General features: G+C 36.1%; 1 protein-coding gene across 9 annotated transcripts; it reads right to left on the minus strand.

The window, feature by feature from the left end:
• Positions 1 to 811: 811 nt before the first annotated feature.
• Positions 812 to 13,508, minus strand: LOC120109604. 9 transcript variants are annotated; one of them, XM_039123375.1, is made up of 6 exons: positions 12,973 to 13,508; positions 12,758 to 12,863; positions 10,903 to 11,014; positions 4,435 to 5,401; positions 3,111 to 3,832; positions 812 to 1,195 (listed from the first exon to the last, which is right to left on the minus strand). In XM_039123375.1, the coding sequence occupies exons 4-6, from the start codon at positions 5,329 to 5,331 to the stop codon at positions 1,087 to 1,089; spliced, it is 1,728 nt and encodes a 575-aa protein (XP_038979303.1). In that variant the 5' UTR covers positions 5,332 to 5,401; positions 10,903 to 11,014; positions 12,758 to 12,863; positions 12,973 to 13,508; the 3' UTR covers positions 812 to 1,086. The 9 variants fall into 9 exon arrangements, with proteins under 9 accessions (XP_038979303.1, XP_038979299.1, XP_038979308.1 ...); XM_039123371.1 differs by lacking the exon at positions 10,903 to 11,014 and adding an exon at positions 11,233 to 11,315 and having other exon boundaries at positions 12,973 to 13,507; XM_039123380.1 differs by lacking the exons at positions 10,903 to 11,014; positions 12,973 to 13,508 and adding an exon at positions 11,233 to 11,315 and having other exon boundaries at positions 3,111 to 3,207; positions 3,307 to 3,832; positions 12,758 to 12,940.
• Between the last annotated feature and the right edge of the window lie 10,907 nt (positions 13,509 to 24,415).

Consider the following 24,415-nt stretch of genomic DNA (forward strand, 5'->3'; position numbering starts at 1 on the left):
AAAATTACTTTCCCATGAGACGAGAATCACTCCATCTTTATTTTTTTTCCAAAAAGGCCCTTCAGCATTAAAGAGGCATTAAAGGCCTAATTTTTATTAAGGGTATAATAAAAATTACACACAACTTTTTCAGAAAAGTAGATGGTCAACCAAACACAAGCACTCTGAAAATCTCTCACTTTCTCATGTTTAACCAAACATGCCAAAAGTACATTTTCAGACATTTTCTTTTTAGAAATCTTCTTTCCAGAAATTATATTTTTAGAAAGAAAAATAATTCCCGCAAACCAAACGAGCCCGCAACTTCTCAAACAAATATTTTCTGTAGAGCTGGAATGATATCCCAATTCCTAGGCATTCCATGAAATAGACGTCACCTCCATCACCTCTTTTTTCTTTTTATGATCAAAGAGGGGAGCTGGATGCACCTGAATGCAGAATGATGCATAGCCTGAGAAAAAGAATTTTTTACTGCTGGGGACATTGGAAGCACCATTTGAAGATTATTCTTGAATTAGACTTCTGGGTAGCATTAGAGACTGAACATCTGGAGTGAGAAAATTTGGCCTGGGGAAAAGAAAAGGAATTACAGCAGAACAACTCTGTTAAATGACTGCTGTAACTTTTGAGGATGTACAAGTGATTATGTAGTAGCAAGATAGAAGATACTACCCACAGCTTTATAATTTACAGCTCCTACCAAGACAGAAACATACGTATTATGTATTACGACCATTCCAGTGGATCCCATCCGACTAGACTTAAGACGACCAAACCTTGACAAAGGAAAAGGCCAAGAAAGAAATAATTCTCTTCTATCAAACAACAGAATCATTTCTTTACGAAGAGATGTACATGCAGAACTACTCAAAGATCTTATAGTAAAAACAAGATATTACCCACATCTCTGATTACATGATACAAACCATTATCCCATGCCACAACACTCTGAAACCGCTATAGAACAAATAAAGAAGCAGGATAGAAAAAGGAAAAGGGGAAAAAGAACCTCAAGGGATCTAACATCATGATGCAAAATCACAATGATGTATAATGGAATAAACTGAATAAGGGAATGATGTGGATCTAGAATCTACAGCAAAGAAGTCCCACCCTCCAACCTCGGTGCTTCCTCAAATGACTATGATCTGCTTTTGCCATTTTGACCGGGCTGCTGTTCCACTCTGACTGTAGTCTGTGCATTAACAAAATCCATGACATTAATTACTGGGGCTGTAAAACAGGCAACAAAAAGTAGATCAAGGGAAGATGAACCAGTTTAAGACAGTTAGGATGTGCATGGTAAGATACACATTATATGAATTTGCCGATTTTAATGTGCAGAGATAAGAATTTTCACTGTGAAGGTTATCATGACACAAAAGACCCCACTCCCTTTTTCCTTGCACAAAACTGTTTGAAATTCCATCTCCAAACTCTTTACTTGTAAAAAACGATGTCCATGCACTAGAAGAAAATAGAATGGAATGGAAGACCCACCTAAAGTAAATTACCCAGGTCCATGTACTTGGGATATACCAACCGGAAAATCCAAAACATCTCTCTTAAGGAAAGCAGGGGTATGACCACTAGAGTGTTGCTTAGTTCACACATCCCAGAACAAATATTATCTTGTTTATCTAACCTGTCTGTCTACATTGCAAACCAAGTACAGCAATATTCTAAAGCAGATCAGCGAAGATACCTACCCACAGCATACGTTTGCATATCTGAATTTTTCTAATAAATAACTGAGAAGAATAACATGAAGGGAGAGGTCTCAACCAGCCTATATTCAGTTGGAAGTTATTAAAACCAGTTGCCGCAGTATAATAAGCCAAGACCTTCATGGCCTCCCATGTAGTTCAGACAAAATTGGAAGCTAAATGAAATTCCAAAATAGCGAATTTCAAAATCTTTTCACCGAGTGTTTCCCGACAGATATTCTGATGGATTCACCGATGAAACAGATGTAGAGAGACATGACCCAGCAATTGCAAACTGGAACAACATGCTAGGGTGTCATAGCTTGTATGTGTATGATGGTAAGATAAAAACACTTTGATGTATTCAAGATGATGCTCAAATTGTTAGCAGAACTAAAAACGCAAATTATGGTTAAAAGTATCTTAAGAGAAGGATAAAGCAAATTCCCAAATTAAAAAAGCTTGGTGCTGCCATGTAGCAAAACAAGCATATTAGAACTAAACCCAGTGTAGGGGGTACACATGTAAAGTATTAAGCCATAAATTTGGGGTTGCTTACATCCTATTATGTCATGTTTTCCTATCCAAGGTCAAATCCTCTGATATAGAATGTCTCTGATACACCGCGTGAATCCAAGTATTCATTGGTATCATCAACCTTTAATTAAACCTTCATCCTGAATTCGGATAAAAACACCTGGAGAAATTCTCACTTTCTCCTTTACTTATGCAATTACTAAATAACGTCTTAAATGCTATAGAGACAAAGTGTCCACTGATCTCCCAGTGACTTTGTGTTAGTGAACTTGCAAAGTATATAAACATAAGAAAATGAATAATGGAAAAGGATAGGAATATAAAGAAAACGAGTAACTATATACATGCTAATAAGATGAATGAATTCCCAAATAAATAGTTCACATTTGGTTATTTCCTACCATTAATGGACTGCTACATACACTATATATGTAACAATTACCTTTGTCACCCAGGTTATTGTTTTCCTTGTTCCCATTTCTTTCCTGTAATCTTGCTAGCATGCAACCAGGAAACAAATGCAATCCTTTCTAGTCAGGATCTCTCACAGCTAAATTAGTCAGCAGGAAAATGCATTTGATAAGCCATCCACCTATCTCTCTTGCAAACACCCAGTCATTAACATCTAACAGTTCCCCATTGTTTTCAGCATATAAAAAATTTCACCAGAAGTGCACATATAATAAGAGATTGTCGGTATGACAGGAATGATACAGGTTAAAACTTAATGTGCGAACATACAGGCCAGTCTGGGTCAAACACAAGCATTTATAATTGGATAACATAAATAGTTGCAATTTAAGAATTGCATGTATGTGGTAGTTGGAATGCAAAATTGGAATTGCTCAGAAGGAATGATGTACTTACATGGGAAATGCAAAGGAACGTGTGCTGGTTGTGCTACTATCAGACCGAAGAGAAATGCTACCTGAATATGGTATATGCCCTGATGATGCAATTGGGCCTGACAAGCAAACAGGCTCGGAGAAGTTTAAGTCTCCATGATTATTATGAACAAACAAACTTCGAGCTGAGGCAGTAGCATTATCAGAAAATGCCTCACCAGTTACCGGATCACTTTTAGCCTGTCCATCTTTCTGCCGGTCTATTTTCTGGCTGCTCTCCTCCTGGCCACTTATGGATGCTGCTCCGGAGACTCCACTTTCCAACTCAGCATTAGCAGGATTTCCCATGGTCCCACTGCTTTGGTTGGCCTCTTTGGCATCAGATGGCACAGCTGTATCCGGAGAGCAAACATCTTTTAACAGACCCGGTGATAAATTGTTACTGGGATTTTCCTTGGTTTCCCTGCTTTCCTCAGACTCAGCGACATCAGATGAAGCCGATGTGAAGCAGCCCTCTTGCAATGTATCCTCTGACAAACTTTTAGCAGGACTTTCCTTGACCCCAGTGCTCTTCCCAGACTCTCTGACATCAGATAAAGCAGATGTGGATATCAAGCACCCCTCTTCCACTGTGCCCTGTGATAAACAAATAGTAACATTTTCCTTGGACCCACAGCTGTTGTTGGATTGTCTGGCATCAGATGGCACAGCTGTGGTTATAAAGCACTCCTCTTCCAGTGCACCCTGTGATAAACCAAAGACAAACATTTCATGTTCCTGTCATGAAATATTCCAAATTGACCGATCATGTTCCTGTCACTAGAAGCACATTTCTATGGTCTACATGGATAACTAAACATTTATTATTTGAGAAACCCAGGACAGCAACTGAAAAGCATGAGAAGATTTAACTATTCTGCTAACCTGTAGGAATGTTGACTTAACATTTTCTTCTTCAATTCCTGATTAACAATAAACAGGAGACACTTTGAGTTAAATGCAGGAAATGGAGACATGTTTATTTCCTCTTGAACCTCTAATCTCAAAAGGTAACAAGATTATATCAGGTGTTTAAAGACCCTTATTCTGGTCACAAAGTTGCTATCTCACATGGTCGGTAACCACTCCATGAAAATTCAATATAAATTAGCAGTTTTAAATGAATAATATATCATGGAAATTTCATATTATCTCAAATTATCTAATATGATAGTGGCATGTCATGGAGATCATTTAAAATTTATCATAGAATCTACTTCAGTAACTGACAATTCAGGGACGAAAGACCAAGTTTTATATTTACATATCAGAAGAAATAATTGAAAGTGCTGCTGCACATCGAGTACCTGATTAAATTTTTGACGATCAGCCAGTTGCTCAGTGTTGCAGTCAAAATTGGTAGGCTCCACTTGCTGGGGATCCGTTTCAATCTCTTGCAGAGAGAGGAAGTGCTTAAAACTGATTGTCTCATCAGGTATATCACATAAGAATGGATTAGTTGAACGAAACTCATCTCCAACTTCAGATAAACTCTCAGAAGAATGTTTATGATCATCGCTGCAGTCAATATTGGTTGGCTCCACTTGCTTAGGGTCTATTTCAAACTCATGCAGAGGGAGGTATTGTTTTAGACTGATATTCTCATCAGATATATCACTTAAGAATGGATTAGCTGTATCAAACTTAGCTCCAACTTTGGATAAACTCCCAGAAGCATGTTGCTCCTCTCCATCCTTGTCAACAGAAGTAACATGCTCACGTGATGTAGACTTGAAATCATCTGCAGTGGTTGCAGCAGCATCTGCCATTTCTTTGCTCAGAGCACTATTTCCACTTGCCACGGGATAATTAAAACTAGAAGGAAACAGCTGGCTTGACTCATCATTTTCCACCAAAATCTTTTCAAGGGAACATATCCCTTCATCAACACATATGTCCTTTATATTGTTAAAGGCACCATCTTTATAACAGCCTATCATCTCTGGCAGTTCAATTTCAGTAACAGTTTTCTCAGTGCAAAAAACTGTCTCATTTTCACCCAATTTAATTTCATCAGCAGGAATGTTAAATGGATATTCCATACATTTACCATCATTCATCTGTCCACTAAAGGACTCTTCAGTGCCCACAAAAATTTGCTTTGATGGATCTGAGTATTCACGAGCCTTTTTCTGTATAGATGACATAAGATCATCTTCTCCTTCCCATACCACCTTGTTCTCTACATCCACCATGCTAACCATCACATGATTGTCGATATGTCTAATGATTGGGAGGCAAAATTATATTTAGAACTATGTAGTGGTTCACCATCTGCAAACAAGCATAGATCATAATGCTCAAGGACATTGCAAAGCTTAGATGCAATATCAAGAAAGGTGCAAATTTGTGTGTGATAATCAACTTCTTGCAACATGATATTAAATATTGAGAAGAATGAATTTCAGGTAATATGTAGATCAATGAAATCTTAGAAAAACAATCTTTGATGAAAATCTTTAGTTGTATTTGCTGTTCCTCCTGAACATGATTGAAATGTTTTATTGATACTGGTGTGTAAATGAAAGGAAATCAATCATTCCCATCAGAATGAGACTTGTGAAGACAGCCTGACTTCAGCCTTCAATAAATTGGTGCTGAATTCAATTAAGTCCGGGCAAGAGAAGCATACCATGAAATATAGAATAGCAGTTATCGGGATACCTATGCTATATCCTGCTAGTGTTTATCATAGCATGTTGCTTGAGAAGAGTGAACAATGTGAGGGGAAAAGAGAGGCAGATTAATAGAATAGAAAAGTCAACGGGCTTGGAATTTGGGAGATAAGTTTGGGATTTGAAAGATCATATTAGAGATACATGGATCCCAGGTACCTTCTACTTTCCATGACAGGACCCTTGGGGCCTTTGAGATTTTTTGAAACTTCAAATATTTTTTAAAATATTTCTCATTTCTGGTTGTATTGGAACTCTAAGCAGGGAGATTTAATCATAAACAAGTCCAGCTACATAGAGGTACGTGGGTCACAAATAAAAGATTGGTTACAAAACCTTCTCTCATTATGATAGTAGACAACGATCTGGCTTGTATTTTTTGAAACTTCAAATATTTTTTAAAATATTTCTCATTTCTGGTTGTATTGGAACTCTAAGCAGGGAGATTTAGTCATAAACAAGTCCAGCTACATAGCGGTATGTGGGTCACAAAAAAAGATTGGTTACAAAATCTTCTCTCATTATGATAGTAGACAACGATCTGGCTTGTATCATCTGGCTTGTATCATCAAATTGCAACCGGAACTTGGAACGGGTCTAGGTGAAAGCCAATAACAAAATCATCCAATATATCTATTGAGCAATCTAATAGTTTATCTAATTTTTAACTAACATTTTGCAATTGATACAATAGAAATGGAAAGAAAATGAGGTTTCTGTAATCTAGACCATTAAAACAAAAGACTCAGATATACAATGACTCTATACCGCAACACCTTTGAAATGAACCAGAGAGAGACAAGAATGGTCCACATTACACTATGTTGAACAACCATCTAATATTGATCAACAAGAAAATCCACCTATCATCTCATTTCCAAATGAAAATTCATGAATGAAAATTTGAAATTGAAAAAGAAAATTCACCATTTTCATTTTTTTTTTTTTTGGGAATTGCATTCATCTCTAAGGCCCATAAGCTAAAGAAAAGAGTGTTAGGAGCAGAACCGTAAAAGGGAATAGTTACAAAATTTGTCAAATAAATGGAGAAAGTTTATGTCCTTGCCAGGCTAATTGGTTAAATTTAATACAAGGATTGGGATAAGAACAAAACTATGACACACACAAGATATTTAGAAATTGAAAAGGAGTAATATAAGAGGGGGATGCACCTAAAATAAAATCATTTCAAGTATTGAAATAACTCAACCTGAACCCTCTTCTTAGAACACTTTACAAGGAAAAATGAAGCTCTTACTAACTCATCAAAATCTTCCAAGAGGACTGTCCTAGAAACATCTGAACTAATTTAAGCCAACTCAACACAAGAAAATGCAAGTGTTGAAGTATTGTTACTGGTACATGTACCATACAATATCAAGACAAGGTACTATTGTTGATGGTGGCACTACAAAGGTGACACAACTACCATATGTTGGTGCGATACGGTACCGAGGGGTGTAAAAGTACCAGTTCTCTACCAGTATGGTAAGGTATGCCAAGTATAGTTTGGCACAAGCCAGTACTTTGACTCTTGAGATAACCTAAATTGTACCTGAAACACTAGATAAATAACTAGTACAAAACATCAGGGACTTCTAGCCTCGACTTATGATTTTTACTGTAACAATCATTGCTTAATTATCTAATAGCCGATGTTAAGGCTTTGCCTGGATCCCCTCCTCCCCCCCAAAAGAGAGAGAGAGAGTAGAAACTACAATTCTAGGTTTCACAGAATTATGTTACTATCTTTAGTATTGTTCTATAGTTTTTTGCAAAACAAACAATCCCTATTAAATGTTTTTCCTATTTTTTCATGACAAAAGTTAAATTTTTATTCCTATACTTGCACAGAGTAGTTGAAAAAGAGTTAATAGTATCAGAGTTGTACTCTTTTTAATTTTCATGATATTAAATTGCTCTATGTTAGTATTTCCTCTACAAAAAATTCATTCTGCAACCAAAAAATCCTCTTAAAATAACTCAACTTCGAAATTCCATGTTCCTTCTCACTTGAAAAAATAATTTAGAACATAACTACCAAATAGAACCAAGTTACATCACAACCCATAAACCTCCAATCTTAAAAACTATAGCATATCCGGTTATTACTAAACCAGTACCAATTGCTATCTTGATGCTGTGCAGATCTCAATGATTTTAGGATACTTCATCCTCATGCTACTCTTTAAAATCCTTGGCATTGACTAAACCTTGATGAATGTTCAAATTACATGAAAAATAAAAATATAGTCCTGTTTACAATACCTTACTGTTGCGCCAAGGCTCACCCTCTAAGCCCTAATCCACTCTTTATCATAAATAATATTGAACATATTTGTTGCCAAACTTGCATTAAAAAAAAAGGCTTCTAAGCTGTCACATATATAGAAAAGGTTACTACTATAACTTTCTAGTATGCAACTCCCAAAATGTTTCTTATACAACAAAGGCACTCATTGAGAAAGTGGATATTGGTTCACTAAGTGCAAACATCTCTCAAAGAATACATAAGATTTTGTTTCTGATTCGATTCTTCTTGTCAATATATTAGTTAATTCTAGCTATCAACTTCACTTGCGCTTGCATTTCCTCTCCCTGAATTAGCTGCACAAAATCCTCAAAAACAAGACTAGCTAATTAAGTTTTACCCATGTTGAGCAGGTAGTTACAAAATTATGTACACTAAAACAATCACATAATCTAATAAAAACTGTCTAAAATTGGCCCCCATGCTCATAAGTCATAAAAAATGTACAAAGATAAATCCTGACTCATCTGATTATAATCATTGTCCTAGCAGATCTTATGCATCAACTAACCACAGATTATCCTTACCTGACTTAGCAACCCAAAAATTAAATAAATAATAAGCAAATGACATACTATATAAAATTGAGTTAGAATCAAACAAATTGCAGATGATGTATGAACAAACTAAGAGTAGAGCAATCTAGACTTCTAAACATGTTGCAAAAGTGGATACTTCCCATATTAGAAAAATATAAATTAAGATCAAACATCATAAATGCTAATGTCCAGCAAAATTACCATGATCCAACTTACAAAGAACTTTCTTATCCTCCACAGATTTCATAAATGACAGCAATAATGAGGCAATTTGAAGACTTCAAATGAGTATGTGCCCAAGAAGTGCTTGTATATGCAGTTATCTTTAAAAACTATAAAGTATTGAAAATCCAATATTAGTGGGTAAATTTGAAGGCAGCCCTACTTAATTGATACTTGTAATGGCCAAAGAATGCAATATTATATAATGCAAATGCCTCTGTATCTGGCTATGTGAGGCCAACACAGGCTTTATCAGCTCACATACCTTGAGCCATGTGTGGAGACCATGGTTTTTCATCTCGGCCGAGATCTCTATTATACTTATATCAAGCACCCCAAAACCCCCATACGATGTATGCAAAAATTCAACCCCTATTATCATGGGGAAGAAAAACCAGTAAATCCTAATATATCCGTTGATATGCTTAATAACTTCCTTTAATAAACAAAATTTAAATCAATGTTTAAGATAGTTGCTAATCTCGGATTTACCATATAGGCCCTCGACCCAAAGATATCAATGATATCTTGAAAACTCTTGGCTGTTTTCAAATTCTTCCACTTTCCATATCAGCAGAGCAAATTGATGTCTTGTTACCAAGATGAATTATACCTTGGCTTTCAAAAATCTTGGTGGTTTGGGTCCTTTACAAAAACAATAGCAACTCCTTAACATGGATGATCACTACCTCCACTCTCCTGACCTCTATAGAAAGTCTTATGTTTGATAGATACATCTCACTTAGTTCACCTTTTATATGAAGGGGAAGCAATACAAGTGCCCCAAATGTAGGGGTGAATTTATTGTTACATACGTAGTAGAAAAGGTTTTTAGTTAGATGGTGATCTAATCTACTAATATATAACAAGAAAGCCTTGAGCCCAGCTTCAGGCATGCCTCATGGTGTCAAGCCTCAAGGCTTCATAGTTCTTAAATATTAAATACTCATCTGCCCCTCTCCCTTTGTTTACCCTCCATTTCTACGGGCTCCTCTCATTCAAAAAAAAAAAAAATCATGCAAGCCCCGACCTTGTCATCATAAAAAAGATAAAAAGGCCCTTACAACTGCATCACACACGCAGAAATATAGTACTATAATATGGAAGGCTTCTCTCTAGCCACAGAAGGCTGGTGTGAAGCCTTCCATGAAATGCTTATGGCTAGGCCCTACACTTAGCCACCAGCCTCTCCCATCATCCCCCATTCACTCATGTTTTGCTTCTTTAAACAGGCACTCCCTTTTTAATAATAAACATCCGCTTTGCTAAACTTGTTATCACCTTTGGCCAAAAGAAATGAAAAACTAAACCAGCCAAACGGCCCAAAATATACATGATTTTGCAATTAACTGAACAGATGAAATGTACTAAAATATGCACATCTTTGAGATTCTGCAGATAAAGAGTAAAAAAGTTCCAAAATTTCACTAAGAAGCATGAGATTATGTATGTTATAACTCCAATGAATAGAACATTTCCTAAAGTAGAGCTCCACAGTTTAAAACCACTGAACATAACAGAAAAGAAAATATATTCATTTCAATGCTGAAAAATGCAGAAACCAATTGCCTAAAACAGATCACAACATATTTCTGCAAATGATAAATTATTGATTTGAAGTCACTAATAATATTTTAATTGCACAAGAATCGGTCTCTCTAAAAACATGATAGAAAAAAAAAGCGCATGTTTGAGAAACACATGAAACACGAGAGTGAGAGACTTAATTGCAAACTTGGAACCAGAAGCAGAATATCGATAATATTGAGTATCGGAGTATAAATGTACCCATGGTGTATATATAACTACAGACAATCAGACATAGTAGAGTTTTTAGTTATTTCCAACAGAAAAGAAAAAGATTTCTAGTTATATACTGGTACTTTCATATCAGATTAATCATTTTAAGAAATCTTTAAAAAAATAATTTTCAAATCTAACATTTGATTCATACTGCATTCTAACATCTATTTTGGAAATAAATGTTTAACTAAATTTACTAAATTATAGCACTGCATGTAAACTAACCTCATCCATGTGCACTGCACACAGACACTCATGCATGCACCGACAAACAAAATCAGATGCGAATTAACTAAAATGAGAATTCCATTCCATAGACAAAGCAAGCAGGCTGAATCTGAAAGAGAAAGAGGGTAGCTAAGTTATAACTAAGACAATGACAATTCTGTTCTGTAGACTAAGCAATGAAATAAATAATGAAAGATCCAATTTTTAAAATCTGCATCCAAATATCTATGTTATTAATTATTCTAACATAATTCACACAGTCAGCACAAAATAAAAATCTAAACATGTGCAGCAGAAGGAAACATAATTAGCAGTTTAGCACAGTAACTATTTCATGCTTTTAGTTTGATCAATGCATAGCCAGTGTTTATAACACCCTACTCAGGCAACTTGAAACTCAATCATGCTTCCTGCCAATAAATTATCAATGTCAACAAGTCAAAAATATAGAATGAATTTAACTGAATGCATTTGATGGCAGTTATCTAATACATAAGTTCACATTGCCAGCACAAGGTGATTTTGTTCAAGATAATGGAAGGCACTCAGAAGAACCTAAAGTGATGAAATGCATGATATAAAATTTATAATGTTTATTGTATTAATAATCTCATTTTACAGCTGCAATATTATTTTATTCTTGTTATAACTAGATAACTCTTGCACTTGAGACAAAATGACTATTAAATGGCGTAGGAAGCTAAGCTTAAAAATGGAGGAAAATAGCTAAAAAGGCAAAACTGTCGCTAGCAGCTGGGCGCAAGATAATGCCAGATAGGGAAGAAATAACCAGTAGCTGAATTCAAGCAAAAGCAAAGTTAGCACCCTTCACAGTGGAACTAGATAGCAAACGGCATATTTCTCAATAACTGATAAATAAGATATTAATAAGCAGTGGAAGAAGTCCATGACAGCATATAGGAAGCTTAAGAAGAAGATAATAAGAAACCTAAGAACCATCTTCCCATGCCAAATATTTTGGAACACTTGTTGTACCACAGAGGACATCAACAGAGCAGTACCCTATCTTTCTGGAGCCACAATAAACCATATGTGCAATGGGAGCGCATTTCAAAGGATATCATGTTTTGTGCACAGTATACAAGGACAGCTGAACTAAATGCACCAACTTGCAGCCAAAAAAGTTGCAATGAATCAGAGCAGTACTGTAGTAAAAATCAGAAAGGGACATGACACAGATAACAAAACCAATTTGATGAAAGGCCAACAACCCATATGAACCATGTACCTGCAACTAGAAGCATTCCAGCTTGCAAAAACAGGGTGTCAGTCACCAACTGTAAGGCACTCTGTTCCAAAACAATCTACTATGGTTGAATGAAGGTCTCAGAACCAAAACAATCAGACATCATAGAAGATATGTTTAGACATCTAAGATCAAAAACTGGACCTACAAGAACCTGCCTCCTCTTCAGCAACAAAATTTTCCGAATACAGCTCGATACCAACCCAGGATTTTGTGGCTCGTTGAAATTTGAATTTCTCAGTCACAATAGAGATCTTAAAAAAAAAAAAAAAAGCTAAAGAACTAAAAAGCTCAGAGACTATTCCCTTTTTCTTTTCTTTTCTTTTTCTTTTCCTCCCTGGGGACTTTTGATTCGGTTAGATTCTTTACAACAAGGATAGAATCCAATCGGGTGCTCCCTCCTCCTACCTCAAAGAAACAAAGACACTTTGTAACCCAAAGTCCCAAAAGCCACTAAGATCTCAACCCATATCCCACCACCTCAAATCCCTTAAAAGGTAATTTTTTTAGAGGAAAAAAAAAAACAGAAAGAGACAAAAGCTGAAGAAAAACCAAAACATCACCAGATCGTATCAAAGGACTTACCCCCACGAAACTCTCCATCTCCCCAAAGCCAAAAAAAACTCATTTGCCTCCATTTGAAGACAAGATCAGAAGCAGCAGAAGCAGCAGCAGTAGAAGAAGCTATCAGCTAAAAGAATTCCAACAAAACAATAAAAAAAAGTATTCTCACATGCTAATACATAACATATTATATACAAACCATTGCTTAAAAAAAAGATAAGCCCAGAAATCGAGACCTTGGATCCCTTAAAGCCGAAGGCAAAAAAGGCCGCTATCTTTCTCAATTTTTTTTTTTAATAGCTAGGGTTTTAACTTTTAAGAGGTGGAATAGAAGAGAGAGAAGGTTTGAGAGGAGCTGGTGGTGAAGGGGTGGGATTAATTTAATATGAGAAGATATGAATCTTTGAAGGAAGTGAGGCGAGACGGTGGGCACTGCCACAACAATAAAGTCCAATGAGAGAAGGCATTTAATACACGGTTCTAACTTTTTATTAAGTTGCTATCTCTCTCTCTCTCTCTCTCTCTCTTTCCCTCTTTCACTCTCCGTCTCTGCTCCCCAGCGCTACCAAAACAGACGGCAGGTTCGTGGCATTAAATACCGCGGCAGGGGACCAATTTAATACGGCGAGCGGCCTCCCCCATTAGAGTCGCCGGCGACGGAGCCTTGCCGTTACCGCCGACAGCCGCCGGCGAGCCTCGTGCTCTAGGATTAGGGTTTGGGAATAATAGGGGCCCTAATGATGATATCTTTCTTGGAGTTTGGGATAAGAGAGGATCGATAGATGGAATGGGGGAAGAGGAAGCCCTGTTCCCGGCAAGGATCCAGCAACGGTTTCGACTTCGATGGCACAAATTAAAAAAAAAAAATTGGTTTTTTGGGGGAAAAAATCGAGCTAGAAGCGATTGCCGGCGAGATTTAACTGTGCATGCAGATACAAATAAGAAAATTCATTTGTCGTGAAAAAGTATCGGAACTTTTTGATGACTTTTCAGCTCAAAGATCAAAATTCATGCGGTCACGAATATTTTAACCTAAGATAGAGATGAAAATAACATTATTTAAATAAAAAATACTATAGGCTATGCTCGAGAGAGTATTTAAATCTTTTTTTCTTTTTTTTTGTTGATAGTGTGCGATCTACGGTACCAGAATGAATTGTTTCTATTGTACTAATAGGTTAAAATATATAATAAAATATCTAAATAAAAATTTATTCTAGTTATTATGACATGTTGATTGAAAGTATCATTTTAACTAATTTATTTTTTTATTTATAAATTAAAGATCATCAAAATATATGGATTCAATTTTTATATACTTTACGGTATGAATCTTGAATTTAAATAAATTATTATTTATTTGAGATAGATTTTTTTTTGGTACATTGTTACTCACACCAGTCCTGCATGCACGTAGCCATCTGTGTAAAAATAAAATAAAATAAAATAAAATAAAGAGTAGACAACACAGTGACAAAGAACATCGCCTTCAATCTAATATATCATATCACACTTATCTATCAACTTTAAAATCAAATCGAATTCAACTCCATTAAAAGTATCTAACGGAAAGTAGTCTAAGTTCGAAATACATGGGTTTTATTAAATATGAGGATCGGATACTCTCTGTTTAGTTTTTTCGGTAGAGTCACTATCTGATTTGTCGGTATGAGTAAAATTTATTTGTCTATATCGAATATTCTTCAGCAGAAAGAAAGTATTGCTACGTGGATGAGGTGCTTCTCATCCTCTTCTTTTTTTTTAACCAAAAAAAAAATTATCTAACAGCTTTTCTAGCTCTCCTCCCCAAACATGCCCATCAGCAGAATTGTGAAGCTGCCCACTTTCTGTGAACTGAGCAGATCTTTAAATAACTTGTTTAGGTCGAATTAAATTCCTTTGATACTTAATAAAAAAACAAATTATTAGAATGCTTAAAACATTAAAAAATTTAAAAAAAGTCTTTGTGATGGAGTGGATGCTTGAATATAACGGACAAAAATTGGTAGTAGTCAATCTGCTGTGGTATCTAATTTCTTAAATTAATTACATCACAAGAATTTGAATTTTGTAGTAATTTTTTAAATTTTTTATTAGGATCGGGTTGGGGACTCAGGAATCAGTCAACCGCCCTTGGGTAATGCCGTTACGGATGGTCGTGGACCAGCGGAGCGCTCAATTGCGACGAGAGAAAATGGCACGAAAAGCATGGATTTTTTTTTTTTTTATACTAAAGCACCATTACATCCAATAAAATTAGAAAATAATAAATTATGAAGTGCTTAAAGCAGCTCCCCTCCTCTGCTTATATGGTACTTCTAGCATGGCTGGCCATATAAGCAGTCATCCAATCCGTAATTCTGTTAGTTTTTTTAAATACATGCTTGGTCTAAAAGGCCTCTTCATCTCTCACCATCACTTAGATATTTCAAAGCAAGGGATGATCCAAACCAACACCTCTTAGATCCTTCTGCATCTACTTGATCATCATAGTTGAATCATCCTCCAAAATAATTGAGCTGGGCATGACGGAAGGCATGGTTTGATGCGGAATGGTGTCGGGTGCGGGAAGATGTCGGAGTGTGGATGCACATTAGTGTGACGTAGAGATGACGCAAGAGATATGGTTAGTGCGGTGGTGCTCTCGTACACACGTGTCGTGTTAATTGACCCAACTACGACCATTCGCGCAAGAAGGTGGGACCATTTGGAGGAATGTTAATGTGCCGAGTCTTCGGCTTTGCTGAGATATTCCAAACCCACCTTTATCTAAAAATTTTTATTTTCAAATTTTATCAATATTAACTTTGATGCTAGTGTGTCTAATACAGCAGTAGAGGATGAGCTAGTTTTATGATCTAAAGCTTGGATCCGAGACTTTTGGCAGTATCTCAGTCTCCGAAACAGAATTGAGAGCGGTCTAGGCAACCTAAACAGATTCTAAGGACCGGTGACATTGTAGTTGAGAATGACTCTGTAATAACCCAGGACCTCATCCAAAATGGCTAGCCGGAAGTTATTATTTGGGTTCCTTGATTCTGTATAAATATTCAAGATCTACCCAGCGAATAACCGATGTGGGACTAAACATACGTCCGCACGGGTCCTCACATACTCCCCCTGTTTAAGTCCTGACGTCCTGGTCAGGCTAAGATTTTAAATCTATTCAAATCTAATCACAAACACAACGATCGGCTCATGGTTAGTCCCAATGAATTCGTGCTGCAGTGTCCCCTAGTCCACATAGATTATCGACCGGATCCGTTCTGATACCATTTATAACAACCCAGGACCTCACCCAAAATGGCTAGCCGTAAGTTACTATTTGGATTCCTTGATCCTTTATAAATACCCAAGATCTACCCAGCGAATAACCGATGTGGGACTAAACACACACCCGCACGGGTCCTCACAACTCAGCTACATAGTCAGTTGGATCTAAGGCCATGCAAAGGTGGTTGTCCCTAACCCCCTGTTGCATGATATTCGGAGGATCTCGAATGAGTGCATATCCTTCATAATCAGATACATATATTGTGAGACAAATGGAGCGGCCAATTGACTCGTCTCCTATGTAGCAGAGTATTCTTGAGAGTTTTTGTGGACCAATATGCCAGTTGTCCCAACTGCGCTTCGTGATATTTTATTTTCTAATTTTTTTTGAATGTATTCGTACTAAGATTGAGAATATACTTGCAAGTTCAGGCTATCATTGCTCTATACAAAATTTTTACACTGGATCATGTTATGGTACATTAATTTTTACATTTTTATGAGAAAAATATATCAACAAATATGACGCAATACGTATTGATGGATATCTAGATATCCAGCATGAGAAAATCACAATCTCTTGCACCGGCACTGAATAATTGAATTTTCAGCTGCTCGGTAGATAGTGATGACAAAACAACTTGAAAATTGATCTAAGATTTTCTGAGGTACTAGTCTACAAATACCAAACGAAATTGTGGGATGCAAAGTCTCATTCAACAATCTATCTTGAGGTATTTCTGTGTTAGGATCAAGTCTAGTTTCTGGTTTAAAGCTATTTCTTTTGTCTACGGCTATTTTATTACCTTAATACCTACTTATTATAGATATTTTTTTTGTTGGTGGAGTGGTAACTAGCAAGTACGTGAATAATAGATGCATGATGTACACAATGGCATCAATATTCCTATTTTCTTGAGGACATACAGAGTTGCAGGTGGCCCTCCCCAGGATGCTATCTACTATATGAATTTCTTCTAAACACAAAAGTTTCATGCTATGGAGTTATGTTTCTATCATGACTCGATTCATCCACCCTGCAAGGCAACCAAGAATTGGTACGATGCATGAAAGAGTGAGCATAAGTATCATAAAAGTTCAGCCGGGGCCACGTATCATTCAGCCAGTTTTGGAATTTTATGTGAAATTAATAACCTTGAGGAATTTTAAAAATGAGCCATCTCTAGCATCTTTCAACATAAAATTTGAACCATAATTCTAGTGCAACCATAAACCACTGTATCATCAAAATGACACTCTTTATAGATAATTTTCTCTATAGCTAAAACTATTGGGTCTCCATACTTCTATCCTTTTATAATAATCTAGAATGCTCTAAGGCCTAATTTGAAAAGAAGATAAGAGGTCAGGTAATTGAGTCATCTCACATTTGTCCCATGACAAGTGATAAATAAGATACTTTGATTCATGAAACTGTGATCCTTGATGATTTATTCAAGTTGGCGATGAACAAGAATTGGTGTCCTTTGGGTTTTCAGAATTAGGGTTGCATTTGGTTCGTAATTGAAATCCGAATCGAAATCGAAATTGGAATAAAAATTGGATTGGTCTTATTTTCCAATGTGTTTAGAATTTGAATGCTACGGAAGAGTCGAGATTGAATTTTGCAAAATTAAGGCATTCACATTTTTTTTAGAATCAAAATTAAAATATGACTCCTCTAAAGTTATTTTTATTTGAGATTATATCATAAAGTTATTTATGAAATCATCAGGAATATTTTAATGAACGAAAAAATATTAAACTGTCAGCAATTTTGTCTTCTCAAAGGAAGATATTTATTTTGCTGTTAGTTGTACTATGGTACATCTTAATCATGATATGGGCCGGACAAAATTTATTTATCCAACAGGAAAAAAAAAAACACTAATCCCATATTCTAGAATTAAATGTATTCATGAAGGATAATTGCAGCTTATTCTCATTTTATCCATCTCATTTCTAAACAGGAAACCACTTTGTCCATACTGTGAAATATATTACAAAATATTGTTCATGATGCATGTGGTGGTTGTAGGGTTCTAACATGTCATAATGGGCAGCGGAAGCTAGGGATTTTAAATTTTTTTTAATAAAGTCCCTTAACATAAAATCCTTATAAGCCTAGATCATCTTAATGGTAACAATCAAATAATATATAAATATAAATGTAGGAATAGAAGAATACCTCTAACGCTAATCCAACATGAATGATCTCCACGAGGCGTTCAAGTATCCGCCCTCCAATGGTGATCCACACAAAACTTGATTCAAGACTTTGGCTCCAATAACTTTGATCCTTAATGATAAATCCTTCCAAAGGATTTAATTTGGCTTGTTTTCATTTTCCTCTATTTTTCTTTCACCTTCTAAAATCACTTCTAATCTTTTGTCCTAAAGAAGATCACCTTGTTTTGGCTTAGGACACACTAGAAGCAATACTAGAAAGAAGGAACTAATGTAAGAAAGAAAAAAAAGAGGAGTGCGGTGGAGTTGGAATGATGAAATATGGTGGAATGGCTCCCCTTTTATAGATGGCATAGGGATGCATGCATCCCATCCTTTCATCCATGAAGGGAGGCGTGGGATCCAAAGGATGTGCCTCTTGATGAGAGGGCATATCATAATAGGAAAGTTATGGAGAGATAAGATGTAATCCTTATCTGATAAAGAGATAAGGATGCCTTATCCGTAACTAACCAAGGAAGCACCTCTTCATGCCATCATCATCAAGGAGAGAGAGTTATGACATCATCCAATGGTTTGATGATGATCCAAGGGCTCCAATCCAAAGTGCCTCATCATGATCTCATTATGTCTTCATCCAATGACTAATGAAGATCAAATGATCATGATTAAAGGCCCTACCTAACCCAATCCAATTGGGTTCAAACCACTTCACCATTATGTCTTCATCCAACGGTAGATAATGATCCAACGACCTAAAATGAATGATTTATCAAATCTAATCCAATCAGACTCAAACCAAGCCAATTAGGTGCCAACTCTTGGCTAACCCATATTAGGATATGATCTAATCAAATTAGATTAATTAAGAATCAGATTCGAATCCAATTCGAATCAGAAGCTAAGGTTTGCAACACGTGCTAGCATGTTCATCTTGCAAACATGATCCAATCTAATTAGACCCTTGATCAGTTTTCTTGTGTGTGATCCATTGGGTTCCATACTTAGCCAGCAATAGGTGTGAGTGCGAGTTGACCTAACTTGATTGAAACTCTTCTAATCGATTTAGGTCCAAACTACGCGAACCCGAACTTAACAATTAGAATCCTTTCTAATTGGTGATCGAATTAAACTCTTTAATTCGATCAAACCTATAAGACAAGATTGACGTCTAGCAACGTGTCATGTCTATCCGAAAAATATGAAATTTGGTAGAAATATCAAAAATACCCTTCAGTGGCAAGTTACCGTGCAATTCAATCCTTCAATCAAACTGCATCCTGAATATATATATCAGTATGAATGTATGTCAAACTCAATTTTATATTCATATTTCTCTTAATATTCTAATGATAATTCGAATCATGAAACATTAGAAACTCTTTTCTAATTTTCATTTTGCTTTGATCAAAGGCTCCCTGAATTATCATATGATTAGAATAAATGGGATGCGATCTTCTCTTACTAGAAGTGATTGATTCCTTGTTGACCTACTCATAATCTTCATACACAATCCAAGCATATCCAGAAGACCTCGTACACAACTTATTGTCATGAATGAGTGTAAACCAAAATATGGATTTATGTGCACAAGATACCATGGTGATCTCATGTCAAAGAATCAGTTGCACAACTTCCCACTAAGAGAATCATCTTTTGACATTAAGTAAGACTTCATAAGATATTCTCTTGGCAGGGTCAATTCAGTGAACTCATTCCTCTAATGAGCACCCACATATTTGTATTAGTGTCTCCACACAAGTAACTATAAGATCAATCACCCTCTGCATCGAGCATACATAAGACGTGCCAGTCTTTCCGGTAAATATTGATCCCCGACTCAATGTACCAACGACTGGAAATATTTAAGATTAGGATTTTAGAATTTTAGATCTCACTAGTATGATCTCATCACAGCCCTAAAACCATTGCCCTAATCTAAGAGGTTCATCACAAATATAATAAACAACGTATGATGAAACACAATGCCTTTATTCATAATTAAATGTCCGTACAAGATTTGGACAAATCAAAAGAAAAAAATCCCTTCGCAATACATATTGCGATTGGCTTGTAGGGCATCTATTCTTTCAGTGGCTTCATTCTATATTTCTGATGTAGTGGGAAATACACATCAATTAATTCAATCATTTTAATTGAGCCATAGTCTTGGACTCTTGAACACACTCCACCTTAGAAAAAAAAATATGTAAAAAATAAAAAATCTATCGCAAAAGTCCATAATGCAGTTTATGCATGATTGGCCATATATATCATCAGTTATAACACTATTAACTTCTCTATAGGCATGTATCATCTCATATAAAGATAGAGAAACTCCCATTCTCCAGCAATCATGTGTCATGGATTGAGAATTGGTGTATGTAGTTAATGAACTTTGATAGCCACATGACCATTGAAGCCTTTAGCTGTTTTGTAGAATGTGTAAGACCTTCTCATATGCCTCGGAACTCTGCCACCAAAACTGTAGTATCAAATAATGTAATACCGTCTGCTGCCACCAGTGCACTACTATCATTTTTAATAATAAGATTAACTAATCAAATTTATCTCTATTTTCAACATTGACATCAAAGAATTGATCTTGAGAAAACAGAAGATGGTGGCTTCCATAAAAAATACATCATCCAAGAGAATACGAAATCTAAGAGTAGGAGCCATAGTTTTTCTCTACTATCAAAAGCCTCTTCGAGCCAGCCAGTTGTATCCACTTCTTCGCTACTATGAGAAACTTCACGAGGATCTCTCTCTCTCTCTAAAATCAAACTTCTTCACTTCTTCGAGCCAACAGTTATCAGTTGGATCCAAAAGAACGTGGGTGGTGTGGACGACAGCCACCCACTGCTCATGGACATTCGGGCTATGGTGTGTGGGGGGATGGCCATTCAGGCAAAGCATGTATACCGAAAGGCCAAGGAGGTAGCAGACTTGGTAGCCTCTTATGTGGCTAACCATTCTGAAGAGACTCTCTGGCTAAGGGAGGAAGACTAATCCGGAGCGCTCCGAAACTTGTTATCCTTTGACTTTTTTGGGTGTATTCGTATCCGCCATGTATGATACATCTGCTTTAGCAAAAAAAACAAAAAAAACATAAAAATAAAAGAATCTTTGAACTCCAGTCTTCTCTATTATGCTTTTAAATTTAAGGAAGGTGCCATGAGCGGCGCCCAAACTAAATTTAAGGAAACTCTTATTGATGGTTTATTGGTAGCCCTTCAATGTTCACATGAGTATGGTGTGCATCACATGCAACATGTACCACTATTAAATTTGGTCATATTTTTTATACTTGACTGCATGTACTAGATAACCATCCCTTTTTTCTCTTTAATCCATCTAAATGGTTTACAAGAAGGAACATACATGGTTCAAAGCTAGGTTAGCAGACTAGGAAAAATTAATCAAAAGAGGTGCATTGATCTAGCTTTGGCTTCGACTAAACTTTTCTTCTTCTTTTTTTATCGGCCGGAATCAAAGATTTAGATTCTGATCTGATCCATTCATTTAATGGTTTAGAATGAGTTAGATAAAAGCCAGGCTTGTGTGTAGTAGACTGCACCAAGATTTTGAACTAACCTCGATGAAGTTATCATGCTTATTAGGTTAGTCTGACTAGGCTGGTTCTTATACTGTAGGGTCATGTGTAAGTAGATTGAGCTCAAACATCAGCTTGAGGCATAAACATAACCAAAGAGTGCAAACTTCAGACATTAGTGGAGTGCAGGTGAAGAACTGGTCAAACTTGAGTTTGCTCAAATTTTTCTTGAACAATAAATAACGGTCGATTTGGCGAGACAATAGGCACAAATGAATGAGCAGCGAGAATGATTTTTGAAAATTATTTTTTTCAAAACCTATTTCCAATGAAGGATTTGGATCCTCTTCGATTTATGCTTGGGTGGGTTTGGTTGTTGGCTGATCATACTCATCCATATTTGATAAGATAATTTTATAAGAAAATTTGTGCGGATGTATATTTAGTCTCATATTAGCTATGCGCTAGATACATCTTAGATATCTATACAGAAGTAAAGAATTCAAGTACTATATTCTAAATAGCTTTTTTGGAAGGTCCTGAGCTGTTGCAAGTGGCATCAAAATGAATCTAACCTATAATCCATGCAGACTTAGGGATATAGCAGTACAGATCCATATTGGCTGGGCCATGAATATTTGTGATCAGATTTATGATATATAAGATTAGATTTGAATTGAGGTGAAGATGCTAGAATTTAAACGGAGAAAACATGTGCATATGAAGATATATGTATATAATATTTTTAGCTATATTTGTATTTTAGGTGAAACTTTTGAATTATTATATTTTTTTCAGCATACGGAACAATTATTAAATGCATGGTGAGTGGTTACAAGTCAGAAATGTGGATAACGTTGATTGGGGAGAAATTAAAGATATCCATTCTTTTCCCATGTACTATTCAATGGTCGTTGACTTATCCTCTCCTGAGGGCCGCTTGTGTCACATTGTCCTATCAACAGTACCCAAGAAAGAATGATGCCATCAAATGATGCCGATGTGGATGTGAACGTTTTTCCTGCAAGACAATTTCCCCTGCAATGATGCCTTCAACATTTGGCTCTGTTTCAACAGTGTTTTTTAGGTTCCATATTGAAGACTTAACTTTGTAAGAAAGAGAGGCAGAGACTGGCCAATCATGTCGTTTGACCAGGCTACATTTCGAGCGTGGAAAGACTAATAATGGTTGGCCGGCATTCTGCCATCTCTCCAACAAGTGTTGTTTCGAGCGTTGACCCTTTTTTTTTTGGGACAACAATGGCTACTTCTTTGGATCACACATCTGTGTTCTAATAATTTCTTGGGAGGTGAGCTCTGCATGTTGGATTGGCAAATGAGTTGGACCAGCACAATACAGCCATGGCTTTGAGGATTGTTTGTGAAGGCACCAAATGGACTGACTCCATGAACAGTATATGCTTCTGCTGTTGTCAAACACTTAGCTGGGATTCTCTCTTTCTCTCTCTCTAGAAGAGTTTAAAGAATGATTGAGATAGTGAAAAACTAATACAATCTTATTATGGTTTGGCTTCAATCTCCCTCATGTGGACTGCAGTGGAGGGCTCAAGTAAGGTGTCTCCCAAAACCATTCAAAAAAACTGTAAATTTAGAAGACGCATTAGATCTATGTCGAAGATGAGCAAAAAGAAAAATTGATGATGAAAAAAAAAGCAATCTAAGACCAGAAATATTTCTAGAGATGAGCACTTGTGGAGAGAAGGAAAAATAACACTAGGACTTGGTTGCATGGGAAATAAAAATCTTTATATATCCATTTCTTACAGAAGAAATTACGAATGCATGTAGGTTCGATGTGCTTTTTCCTCTGTTAATTGAACGAATATAGAATGCTTTTTTATATTTGTGTATCACATATTGGTGTAACTATATTGGCAGATCAATGATGGTAATGCATGGACAACAAAATGTAATGAAGCCGAATCCTTCTGCAAACAATGGCCAGATCCTTTTCTCTATCCATAACTTGATGGGGGAGTAATTTAGGATTTTGTAGTTGTAAAAGATGAAGACATAAAACTACAGATATAGTTCTACGTTTTAGGACTCCAACCATATGCTAGACTTGAAATTTTATTGGAGCCAGTTAGGCTTATGAGTCCTTATGAAGACCATTTTTCCCAGTGGCCCTAATTTTCTAAACCTTATGAGAGTCCTATAACCTAGATTTTGTAACCTAGATTTTATAAAACATGTTGATGCTGGACCATATGAAATATAGCATTACTTTGGAAATTGGCTGCATAGTTGGGCATCATGATGTAGTGCATTATTTATAATGTTTGTAAACAATATTCTGCAATATTGTAGATCTCGACAACTCTAGAAAAATATTCTGTGTTTGATTGTAGAGGGTGCAGATGAGCTCTATTGGATCATGAGAGACTAATCAATCTTGAATAGATTCCAATATAATCTTAATGAGATTATGGGAGATATGGATGAGACTTTGATGAATGATGATGGAAAAATTATTAGTATTTAGTGGTTTGGTCAAGATTACTCTAAGATGAGGCTGCAGAACATTTGTGATGTATGTACACATTAAATAGTTTAATATGTAATTATGACCTAAAATATTGGGTATTGGAAGGACATTTCATAATATAGACATTTTTCTTTCTTAAGCGGTCCAAGAATTG

Source organism: Phoenix dactylifera, unplaced genomic scaffold (assembly GCF_009389715.1).
Source record: "Phoenix dactylifera cultivar Barhee BC4 unplaced genomic scaffold, palm_55x_up_171113_PBpolish2nd_filt_p 002480F, whole genome shotgun sequence".
Classification (NCBI taxonomy): Eukaryota; Viridiplantae; Streptophyta; class Magnoliopsida; order Arecales; family Arecaceae; genus Phoenix; species Phoenix dactylifera.